At 47.7% G+C, this 11,840-nt stretch overlaps 2 protein-coding genes across 2 annotated transcripts in view; one reads left to right on the top strand and one right to left on the bottom strand.

Moving 5' to 3' along the window:
• RAPH1 (Ras association (RalGDS/AF-6) and pleckstrin homology domains 1) overlaps positions 1 to 1,839 on the top strand; it is a 93,295-nt gene extending 91,456 nt beyond the window's left edge. The window contains exon 16 of the mRNA XM_085299548.1: positions 13 to 1,839. Within this exon, the coding sequence (XP_085155674.1) occupies positions 13 to 1,416 (1,404 nt within the window). The 3' untranslated portion in view covers positions 1,417 to 1,839. The remainder of the gene's footprint in view (positions 1 to 12) is intronic.
• A 7,034-nt stretch (positions 1,840 to 8,873) lies between these two features.
• Positions 8,874 to 11,840, bottom strand: part of ABI2 (abl interactor 2) — a 72,629-nt gene continuing 69,662 nt past the window's right edge. The window contains exon 11 of the transcript XR_014895137.1: positions 8,874 to 9,542. The gene's annotated coding sequence lies outside the window, so the exon portion shown is untranslated. The remainder of the gene's footprint in view (positions 9,543 to 11,840) is intronic.

The raw sequence follows: 11,840 nt of genomic DNA, 5'->3' as shown, positions 1-11,840 counted from the left end.
CCGCCTCCCCAGGCACCCCCAAAGCCCCTCATGACAGCTCTCCCCACCCAGCCTTGTGGGAAGGCAACATCGCCAGGGGTCACGCATGTCGCACCCTCTGGGCCCGCTCCCTTGCCCCCAGCCATAAAGAAACAGCCAAGTGTCACCTCTCCCCAGGTGCCCCCCCCAGCCCCAGCCCCTCCCAGCCTCACTCCCCCCCCTACTTTCCCAAAGCAGCAGAGCTTTTCCATGAAGCCCCCTCCATCCCCTCAGTCCCCAGTGCCATCGGTGGTGAAGCAGATAGCCAGCCAGTTCCCACCTCCTCCCACCCCACCTGCCATCGARCCCCAGCCTCTAAAGCCCCTTCCGCTGAGTGTGGCTCCGCAGTCACCTCCAGCAGTGAAGGCAAAGCCCAAGTGGCAACCTGTTGCTGTTCCCTCACCTGATTTCCCCCCTCCTCCACCAGAAAGCAGTTTAGTGTTTCCTCCTCCACCTCCTTCCCCAGCTACCTCTGCAGGTTCTCCCCCTCCTGACAAATCAGGGTCTCCAGTCAAAAAGACCAGCAAGACATCAAGCCCAGGAGGGAAGAAACCACCTCCAACACCTCAGCGAAACTCCAGCATCAAGTCCACCAGCTCCACTGAGTACCACGACTCCAAGAGACCTTCAGTGGACCGCCTTGTTAGCAAATTTGCACACCCACCAGAGCCGTCGGGGTCTCCTTCCAAGGAGTCGTCACCTCCTGCAGCCCCTCCAAAGCCGGGAAAGCTCAACCTTTCTGGAGTGAGCCTGCCGATCGTCCTTCCGCAAGGAGGGATCCCGACCAAGGCTCCTGCCCTAGGTATGGCCGGGAAGGAACCAGTGGTTGAATTCCCTTCGCCACCATCGGATTCAGACTTTCCACCACCACCACCTGAAATAGATCTKCCTCCCCCACCGGTTGAGATCCCATCCGTGTTTTCAGGCAGCACCTCCCAAAAAGTCGCTGTCGTCAATCCTCAGCCTCAGGCGTGGTCAAAACCATCTGTGAAGAAAGCCCTGCCGCCCACGCGTCCCAAGCGGAATGACAGCACTCGGCTGACGCAGGCGGATGCGGCAGAGCCGCCGGGGTCGGCCGGCCCCCAAGTGCCCACTTCGCCCAAGTCCAGCCTTAGCGTTCAGCCGGGATTCCTGGCAGACCTCAACCGGACGCTGCAGCGGAAATCCATCACCCGGCACGGCTCCCTCTCGTCTGCGCGCGCGTCCCGAGCTGAGCCCACGGCCACCATGGATGACATGGCCTTGCCCCCGCCCCCACCCGAGCTGCTGGCCGACCAGCAGAAGACGACAAGCAGCTTTGGGGGCAGCCACATATCCGGCTATGCAACGTTACGGAGGGGGCCGCCCCCTGCGCCCCCCAAAAGGGATCAAAACACCAAGCTGTCGCGGGACTGGTAGTCGGTCCCCAGGGCCGGTGCTTCAGTGACCTGCGAGCAGCCAGCCCGCGACGACGTGTGCCTGGAGAGAGCGCGGGGACCTGGACGGTAGCTCCATCACGAGAGGTGATCTCATGCTGTAGCTAAGGCTAAATGTAGAGACGTTCCCCTTTCCTGGCTAGGCCAAAAAGTTTGGGGCTCGGGGAGGGGGGGTGTTATTTTATTGGGGGTGGGGGTAGAGAAGCATCGATTTATCCTTTCAGTTTCTTTTACTCTTCATATGGATTGGACCAAAAATCCTTTTTTCTTACTTTTTCTGCATTTGGGGGGAAGATAATTTTTTTGTAGTGTCTGTCCATGTGAGACATGTTTGTGCATGTATTATAAATGTAGGTATATAATATATTGTGATATATTTCGTCGCAATTATAGAAGAGAACCAGAATGTTTTTGTAGAGCCGTATTTATTGTTTCAGTCACTACATTATCAGGAATTGGACTCTGTAACCAGTGAAATCTTAACATTAAGATGAAGATGTAGGGGGCACTTTAAAGAAAAGAAGAAGAAAAACCACAAACCTCTTTTGGCCATTTGTGACGGGTAAATGGTGCAGAGCTTAGGCRTTCTGCTGGTAACTTACATTGCTCACTGATTGATTGAAAAATACAGGTGCAACATACCAAAACATTCTGGTCGCAATACTACTGAAAATGACTGAGGAAGAAAATAGATTATATATAATGGGCTGGAGTGAAATATATTTATACTATAAAGAGCCTCCCCATCTCTCCCAGGTAGTTTAAAAATATACACTATGGCAGAATTAATTCTAAGTTCTTTGTCCATGCRGTAAATAGGATAAATATATGTTATTCCAATCCATTATGCATTCTAACTTTATACTAGGCTTGATCATTTGTTTTTACGACTCGAGTATTTGTGTTAACCCCTTCAAAAAGCTGCCAGAACTCCTGCAGTCGATGCCGACTCACAAGGCCGACCCACCCGAAACATCACTTATTACGTGTGCTTCTTTTCCCCAGTGAACAGGTAGGTGTCTGTAGAGAGCGTTGTTTCTCACACAGACATATATAGCGTACAATCTCATCTTGTTTGTGCCTGATAGGATGTATTATCTTTACAAAAGAAAATGTTGGGAAAACATTTACAGAAAGCGTTGTTTGTAATTCATTAGAAATCGGCAGGAGATTTCCCTTCTGCAAAGAGAGAAGGGAATAATTTCAGTCTGAGCATAGCTGGAATTCTGTTTTCTTTGACCTGCCAGAGACCGTGACCAATGCATAAACCTATTAATTATGAAGTTGCACTTCTAGCAATCAAGGCAGATGACTGGGGGGRAAAAATTGAGGCAATAACATTTGCTAATAATTTAATTTAACAGGCCCTTATTAGCAGGAAATAGACTATCATATTTGGTTTATTTATTTGCCACTGATTTACAATCAATCACCAGATCAAAATGCTAGAGACCCTTTCTTGTACTTCAGTAGCTTGTACAGTCTCACCCACGTATTGGGCGTCGTGTAACGGTAGTGTAGTTAGCATAAGTGGTCTTGCGTATCGTGCATGTTCAGTGCAGGGTAGTGGTACACAATCTTTGTAAAGTAACTAAAATACTTGGGCTGTACCTACCCCATCCTCAGTTGTTACAACATCCCTGATGGTCGCTAAAGGATGGTCACTGTCCAGGCTCGGATGGCAAATGGTTTTACTCTTTGTTTCCCTTTTCTTCAAAAACAAATTTTAAATGCTTTCCTTTCCCCAAAGAAAGAAAGAAAGGAATAGCTTGACTTGACAATATCTTCTTATGTGTAAAATAGATGGAAACTAATCTCTCATTAGAGCAAAATAGTTGTAATTCAAGCTGATAGATTTAAGAAATATTATGACAGTGTCCCCCGTTCCTTTTTTATAGTGTTTTTAAAAATCCAAATAATAAAGTAAATATCTTTGTGAATAATTTATGAATAGAAAAAAAGTTTTGCCAATTAGAGAGAAAAAATGACACATCTATAATTATATAGTTTTAAATAAGTGCATCATGAAAAGAGAAAAAAAGAATGGTGCTGTCTCTGCTGACCTGTTTCATATGATTTTTTTTTAATCTATTTCAGCACCTCTGGAAATGGTTCTAATATATCAGACTAGTTTTTTTGAGCAATAAGAATATACCATTGTGTGCATTTTTAAAGCACTGCTGTGGAAAGGCACTTTTTTGTATCTTTCAAATTGTTCACAAAGTTTTCTTTCTACTATTTTTGTGCTTATAAAGTGTCCTTAAAAGCATTTGCATTGTTGATTTTAAGTATGCTCAGTGTAGCTGGCCAATAACTTCACAGGAAGGTTGTTAAGCTACACTGCAGTTCATGGGTGCTGTAATTTTCTACGTTGGTCCTCCTGCTGCTTTGTACCGTACGGAGCCCCTGGGGCTTACGCCCGCCAGCGGAGCGCGAGGAGTGCAGCAACGGCCGTAACTCCCGGCCCGTAGCGGCGAGAGGTAAGTGGACAGTCTGCGACTCCCTGGCGAGGTGTGCCTGGGCTGACGAGCACGCGCTCCGACGGGCGCGCTGGGCAACTGCGCTTGCCCCGTCCTGGTTTACTTCCCCCCAGAAGAGCTCCACTGGCACGTGTCGGTCCCAGCCCTCTTCTGTTCATTCCGTGCGGGTACCTCTGGGATCTGCTCTTGGCAGAGGAATGTTTTGAGTGCAATTTCTTCAGAGGCATTTGAGCTTTGTTCTCGTTCTCSTGTGCCCAGATTTGTTTACCCCCATATCTCCCACTGGGCAATGAACCCATGCTTACTACCACGGCACAGCTTGCTGGGAGACAGAGGCGCAACTCTGGGCTTGCAGCAGAGGGAATGACTGTGAGCAAAGGTGGCAGCCCGTATTCCTCTGTTAAYGCTCCCTAAGTCAGTAGCAATGCAAAAACGTAATGCGTGGCTGCAGCTTGCTCTCTCAGCTGAGCACTGACATTTGGCTACAGAGTGGTTCAGACAACCTGRTGGCCTTTCCAGCTTATGAGACCCCTCATTGTAACTTGCTTTTCCAGTGTATTTACTGTTTTTATGATRGTAAATATTTATGCCTTACTTGCAAGTTAGTTGTTTTTTCCCCTTGAACGCTGATCTYGTAATTGGATGACTGTGTGTGTTAAAATCTTAACACAAGGGAGCCAGATCTCAGACAGACTGTGAGAAGTTTGCTGCTAAAAACACATTGTCTGAAATCCTTTAGGCACTTATTGAAGGAGCAGGTGAGAGCTGAGCTTTCATACTCCGGACACAGAGAGCAGCTGCTTTGAGCCTGAGGTAGGGGTAGCGTACAGGAGCCTTTGAGGCAGGGAAGCTCTGCTGCTGCGGGAGCGGCTGAGAGCGGCCGGCTGCGCTCCACGCTCCTGTCCGGGGCAGCAGCAGCAGCAGGGCCCTGCTCAGCCTGCGCGGAGGGGGTTTCCCGGTACARGCAGTGCAGGGTAAGGGCAGGGGGCTAGTGCACGCTAATACTTCTGCGGTAATTTGGCTCCTGCAGAATTGTGCTGGAAAGGAAAATTTTTTAGAACTCATTTTAGAACACTTTTAACAACCCACAACTTCTGAGCAAGTGGTTCTAAACAAATCACAGGTACTGGGGTTGGGGGGGGGGGAGAGAGCCTGTTTTGTTTTTCAGACCTGACATTTGAGGGAGGAGGTGTAGGCACAGGTGTGTCCCCCTCCCCCCCCCAAAAAAAAAAAAAAAAAAAGAAAGAAAAAAAGAAATCTCAGCTATTTTCTGTGGAAGAGAAGAGCTCCTGCTCCCACCTGTGCAGCTCCTCTCCCCAGCTCGGCATGCAGGTTCCTGCAGGGCAACAGCGAGTGAGTGAGGAGGCATCAAGGAAACAAAGTGAAGGTACCTGAGTCGCTTTGGTTTCAGGACTGATGGGAGAGGGAGCAGYTTCTTTAAACAAACAAACAAGTGCATTTTGAGATTTACTGTTCTGGACTTGCACATTAAGAGTTTCTTATTTCTTCTTTCTGTGCCCTTAGGCAACCAGATAGATAGCACAAATCAGCTCAGAGATAAAGTATGCCAGTTTTGCTCTGGGTTAAAATTATTTTTTCCACAGTCAAAGGAACGAAAAGTGCTGTTTCAGCAGCAGAAGAGGAAAAAGAAAACTTCTCTGCTTGTTACAGAAACTGCACAGAGCTAGATTGTTTTACTTCAGTGGTGCTATTGCAGGTAAAATTGTTTCTTACTCAAAATACAATTGTAAGCGGGTCTGTGTGACTACTTCAAATGCCAAGTCAGGTTACAATCAATCAGTCACAGTGCCTTGATTAATAGGGGCATTGTATGGATTGTTGGCTTTAATGATGGCTGGGGAACATTTATCGTGCGAGAAAATCAGATTTACCTATTGAAAATGTTGTTAACTTAAACAGAGTCAAACTCTTCTCGGCTCAGAGCTGTACTGGTATTATTTTCATTTTTCTCTCACTCAGAATTTCCAAGATTCGACTCGCTTCGTGTTCATTAGCGTTTAGTTTTAAGTAGTGGCAGAGGTCTGTAAAGGCATTTGCTGTTTGTTTGGTGTGTATGTATGTGTGTGACTCCCACCTGGTCAGCATACGTGCTTTCCTGGAGTTTCATCTCTGACCAAACACAAAAGCGGCATAAACTGCTGACATAAGGTAGTGAAGATACAGCCAGAATACAYGTTTTTCCCTCTGCGAAGCTAAGASCATAGGTTACGTACTTCTTCCAACAGTGCTCATACTCTGTCCAGGGGAGAGGGAGGCCATGCTTCCCCACAGCCCAGGACAGCCTCAGCTGTGGGTCCTGTTTAGCTTTGCATTGCCTTGCTCGCTTTTAGAGAGGAGACTCAAACAAGAGAGGATTTAACACTAGAGGGGACAGTTGGTCTTAGATGGTTCTGTAATGTGTGTGTGAGGGGCAAACTGTTAAGTTTTTATTTGGAAACTGTAAGTTAGCTTGTCATAAACTGAATCATTTTCATTTCTAATTTTTTCCTTCAATGAAAAAAGAATCCCATGAAGAATAACAAACCCAGAATTGTATCACAGGGGTAAGCACTAATATTGTGACCTAATGAGTCACAGGCTTTATCTACAGTTTTGAAAAGTTTAAGACACTAAGTTGCAAATAAGGTGACAACACATGCTTATCCTTCATGGTGTAAGTTRAAGTACTTGCACTCCACTAATACAGAGAAAAATAGTGGTTTGTGTTGATTGCTATTTGGTTCTCGGAGGCACTAGGCAGGGCAAGGGTTCAGTGAACTGTGTTCATCAGAGTTGGGCATCTGTGAGGGAAGATGGGAAGCTGGACAGGAGGAACGGGAGCCGGTGCTATGCGCAGTCCCCCACGGTGCGGGGGAGGCAGGGGAGAGGGAGAAGGAACTTCAGTAACTGCGTTTGTGGAACCGCCGCACAGAAGGCAACGTCCTGTAGGAGATTTAGAGATCGAATCAGCTGTTCCCAACTGGGGAAAGTAACTTCCTCCCATCTTTCTAGCTGTGGGAATTTCACTGCTGGCTGTSAAAGATGCGGGCAGAGCTAAATTCCAGGTACACAGATGTGCTTACAGGGGGGGCTGAAGTGCGTGCTGCTGATCTGCAGCAGCTGTTTGGTCTGGACCTTGCGCATCTCTGCCCTTGACTAACCACCCCGGTACYTCTGGGGCACATACTGGGACGGGGTGGGCAAAGGATAGTCTAGCARAAAAAAAAAAAATCTAGAAATGGCCCACCTTTGGCATTTCTTACCTGTGCAAGAGGCTCCCTTCTGCTGATTTGGTGCAGCACTGTAAAGCTTGTACTTTAAGAAGGAAAACTAAATGCTTTGTCACAGGCTGTAATTGCGAATCTTAGGTCTCCTCCTAGCAGTCTGCTATGGATCAGAAATTAAACTGGAGCAAGCAGTTTGTTTTATGGCTTACACTAATTGTTAGCAGCCACTGGTGATGTCCTGTATAATACTGGGGATGCAAATGTAAGAAAAAAAATGTCATTGCAATGATGATTTGTTTGTGCAGCAAACTTGTGCTGAGTGCTGTAAATACATTCATGTTTACTGCTTTAAAAAGAAAATTGCACATTTTATCTTTCAATGGGATTGCCTCCCCTCTTCTTCCCTTTCCAAAAAGAAAATCAAAGCTCTTTTAGACTGACAGCTTCAGGTTGGGGGGAGCTTTGCCATATTATAAATATATATAAATATATGTATAAATATACTTTTTTAAGCATGGGAGAGGACAAAAGAATACTACATTATAAAGTACCCAATATAGATCATTATACAATGGATTATGCACAATTCAATAAAGATGTAGTTGAATTTAATAATTTGTTTTAATCCTCTGTCTTGCCATTTTCCTTTTTCATGAATTCAGAACATACAGTGTGTTCTAGAGCCATCACTGGTCTCCTCTTTAGGGATTAAATATCTGACGGCCTGAAGTACAGGTTGCCATTTATCTGCTTACTCTCAATAAAATTGCTTTTTATTGTTCCTTTATACAGTTTTTTTCCAGTGGGTCAGACAGAGCTGGCCCTACCAGTAACATGGGGTACACCGATTGCAGGTCTAAAGAGGACCCAGAGGACCTCTTCCCCAGGCACGCAGAGCCCTGCATGTTTTGTACAGCTCTGCCCATGCGAGTGCAGCGGATGCATGGTAAGTGCTTGTGCAGCCCCTCTCTGGGGCGCGCTGTAAGGAACGGGGAACTGTTCCCCCCTCCCTGGGGGTGCCCCYGGACTGGTAGTGCTTCTGAAACTATCAGCCAGAACTCAGCTTTTACAGGCAGTTTGAAAGTTAGGATTGCAGGGACTCAGAGTGGAAGCGCTGCTTAGGTATGGCAGAGCAGTACCTGGGCTTGCCCCGACCCTGTGTCAGTCTCTGCCTCCAGCCAAGGGGCCGGACGCTACCCTAGGGAAGCCCCGCGGCTGTAGCACAGCTGCTCGCACCGGGAGGTGAGGGGGGATGTAGAGCGCGCAGTGAGTGTCCAGGCCCGGGGCAGGCAAGTCACCGCTGAAGGAAGCGGCTCTTTCCCTCCTGCAGGCACAGAGCAGTGAGCGGTGCCTGAACGGGAGCTGTGCAGAACCCTGCTCGGGAAGGAGAGGGAGAGCAGCACTCCAGCGGGCCCGGATGAACCCGAGCCAGAAGCTGGCACCACCGGAGAGCAGCTCAGAGCTGCCACTGCAGCGTAGGTGGCCTGCGCTACACCCCCCCAGCGGAGAGTACAGGAACGGCGCGGTAGTGCAGAGCAGAGAGGAGCTGCCAGAACAGCAGGCTGGATGCTGACGGTCATACCTGTGCTGCAGGAAGTGCCAAGCTCACCGCACCGCTGTCCCAGGGCTCCTGCACACACAGGCGACTGCCCCGGTCTTCGCTGTGCTGGAAGGGCTGTAGTAGGAGAGGAGGTGAGTGACGCAGTGGTGGCACACTCACAGAACACACAGTGTGTGCTTTGTTCTTTTTATTTAGGGCTCGTAACAAGAGGGTTTAGTACACAGCAACAGTTAATTCCAAGTACAATTAAAAAAATTTAAAAATTGGGTTTTGCACTCACTGGAAGGTGGTTCAAATGGCACACACAATAAAACGCTACTGGCGGCACACAGCTCCCCAGAGTCCTGCAGGCTTGGTCATCAGCGTTACAGTGGGCTCTGCACATATCCAGTGCATCAGCAGTGCCAGAATCAAAAGCACCAGAGTGCTTCTCCTCTGACTGTAAACCAAAGGGGGGGGGAGGAGGGGTTCTGCTTTCAGAAAAAAGTGCATGGACAAAATCCATGTTAGACATTGACATTTCCAGAGAATTCATAGAAACTACTTGTCCATGCAAGTTGCAAAAGACACTTTTTCAAATGTGAAAAGAAGCACTTGTTCTTTACAAAAAAATCTCAGACATCTCAGCACTTTAGCAAGGCGCTGTAATGGAAATGAATTTGTACACAGCTCTTCCTTATTAGTCAATAGTAGTAGGATTTTCTGAGGTTTTAAGAGAAACAGGAACAAATGCACTGCACACATTTCAGCAGAGTCACCATGTAGGTGTTCAGCAGGTGGCTGGGTGTAGGCTTACCTCTGGACAACAGGCTGCTGCTGACTTTACCCTTTTGTAACATGCCTAGGAATAAGAAAGGTGCTCATAAAATCAGAATACTAAAGAAAAAGTTGCACAAAACACATACTGGGTCTTTCTGAACGAAAGCAGCAGAACACCAAGGTCGGTGAATTATAGTCTTTGCACCAGCAGTTGGCAAACCTTGGCCACATCAAGCTCTCACAACCTTCCCAAGGACACAGTGATAGTCCCTCTGTTCTTGCGCTTTCAAAATCAAAAGTAGATCAATAGGACTGTAACTACACACTGACTTCAGCTACAGCAAAGAAAGACTTGCACTATTTTTACCTCCTTTTGCCCACAAAATGTAGCTGTGCCTAATAATGAGTGATGCCAAACAGTAGGGAAGGTGGAGACCATACCTGCAAGCACAGTAAATTCTAGGAAAAGGTGGTTCCCCATAACCTATATGCCATTGGCTACCTGTGAGTTTGTGAGTCTTTTCTAAGACCAAATAACAGAGATTAAGTAAGTAAGTAAACTGTTCGCCTTCGTGAATGTAACAGCTCTGCACATTTCTCACTGCCACTGCTGTCAGCACAGGAACTAAAGCCTCCCTGTATGAGTTTTGCACAGTGTTTTCTGAAACTCTGCAGTGCTCGAATAGTCTAAAGGCTAAAAGTGAGTAACCACTGTCCGCAGTCTTACCAACAGCATCCTCTAGCAACTCCCAAGTTGCTCTGCAGAGAATACAAACACCTACCTATTGCCCAAGATGTCTCATCCCGCTTGGAGGAGGAGAAAAAAAAAAAAAAAAAAAAAACTATCTGGGAAGAGAAGCCCTGTAACGGCTTCCAGCTTGCTTACATAGCTAGCATGAAGCCTTGTCCTTTCGGTACAGGAAAAAGTCAGCGTTTTCCTTTTGTTTTAAGCCCAGAGCCTAGAGACTTAGCTTAAAAAAAAAGAAATCTCATTGCCAGAGAAAAGGCACAGCCACAGCGCTCACTAGGAAATGGAGGAAGAGCACAGAGCTAACTCAGCACTCAGTGTGCAAGGGGAAGACACCACAGAAGTGCAACCTGCAGCAGTCCACAAACCTACAGCTCTAGCCCGGACATGCAGAGACCAGCCAGGCAACAGCCCCCTGCCACAAAGGGAGAGTCACACCTGACTGCAAAAGCCCTACAAAAAAAAAAAAAAAAAAGAGCCATCTGCCCCTTTGCTGGTGCTGGGCTGCAGCCACCATGGCAAGCCTGCTGCACGTCATGAGCAAGAAGTGAAGCCCACTTGCTGCATGCAGCAGCAAAGAAAATGCATGTGAGCTTAAAAGGCCTGGAGGAATGAGTGTCTCTTGGGCTGCTCATCACTTACCAGCAGTGCCAGTTGCGTTCCGGGGCTGCGGCTGGGCTCCTGGTTACAAGCGCCAAGCGCTGCCAGCCCCGGGCAGTGCTGCACCTCTGCTCGCTCTCTCTGGTGAGAGGGCACCGTGCTGTGTCACGGCCAGGACACCTCCAGATACTGCTGCTGTGCCCTGGTGCCTGAACGAGGTGCCTGCGCCAGCCAGTGGGCATGGCCAGCTGCTCCAGTGCTGCTCCTGCCCCTGCTGCAACAGCCAGAGAGGGGGGACCCCCTTCAGAAAAAAAGAGGCATCATAAAAAGAAAGGAATCCAAGATGGGGGGAAAGGAAAAAAGAAAAAAAAAAAAAAAGTAAGTGCAAGAGGGAAGAGGGCAAGACACAGAGCCTCAGCCTCCTGGAACAGACACCAAAACAACCTCTCCCTGCACTAGCTGGGCCAAGGCAGCGCTCAGGAAGGACAAAAGATCCCCTCTTTGGCCGTACAGCTCTTTTTGGACTACTCTGGCGCATCCCCAGCACGCACACACGCACCTCCTGCACATGCACACTACCCACTGCGCTACGCAACAGCCTCCAATGCTGAACACCTCCAGCTGCCACAGCAGGGCTCAGTGAGGAGAAGTTTTGCAGCTAGTATTTGAAATACTGAGGGCTCCCCCACCCCACCCCCAACTTCACCACCCCTTTTTAGAGTAAAAATGTAAATAAAAAGGGGAAAAATAGTGGGGTTTGGGCTCAGGGGGAGAATTGCAAGGAGAATTGCAAGCGACAAAACCAGAAACACAACCCTCACTATCATGCAGTCTATGTAACAATAATGCACAAAGCCTGATACTGATCACTTTGGGCTGGTCTATGATGATCCTTAACAGCAAGTTGTCTCCAACCTCCCAAATGAAAACTGTATGAAACAGAAAGTATGCGTTAAAAACCTCACAAAAATTTCTTTACATTAATATGGCATAATAAAGCAGAAAACGAACCAGCAGGAGGTGACCCCCCAA

The sequence above is a fragment of the Rhea americana genome, unplaced genomic scaffold (assembly GCF_003343005.1).
Source record: "Rhea americana isolate MKP2758 unplaced genomic scaffold, rheAme1 scaffold_15, whole genome shotgun sequence".
Classification (NCBI taxonomy): Eukaryota; Metazoa; Chordata; class Aves; order Rheiformes; family Rheidae; genus Rhea; species Rhea americana.
The sequence above is the reverse complement of the archived record's forward strand: the minus strand, read 5'-3'. Positions and strand labels throughout refer to the sequence as shown.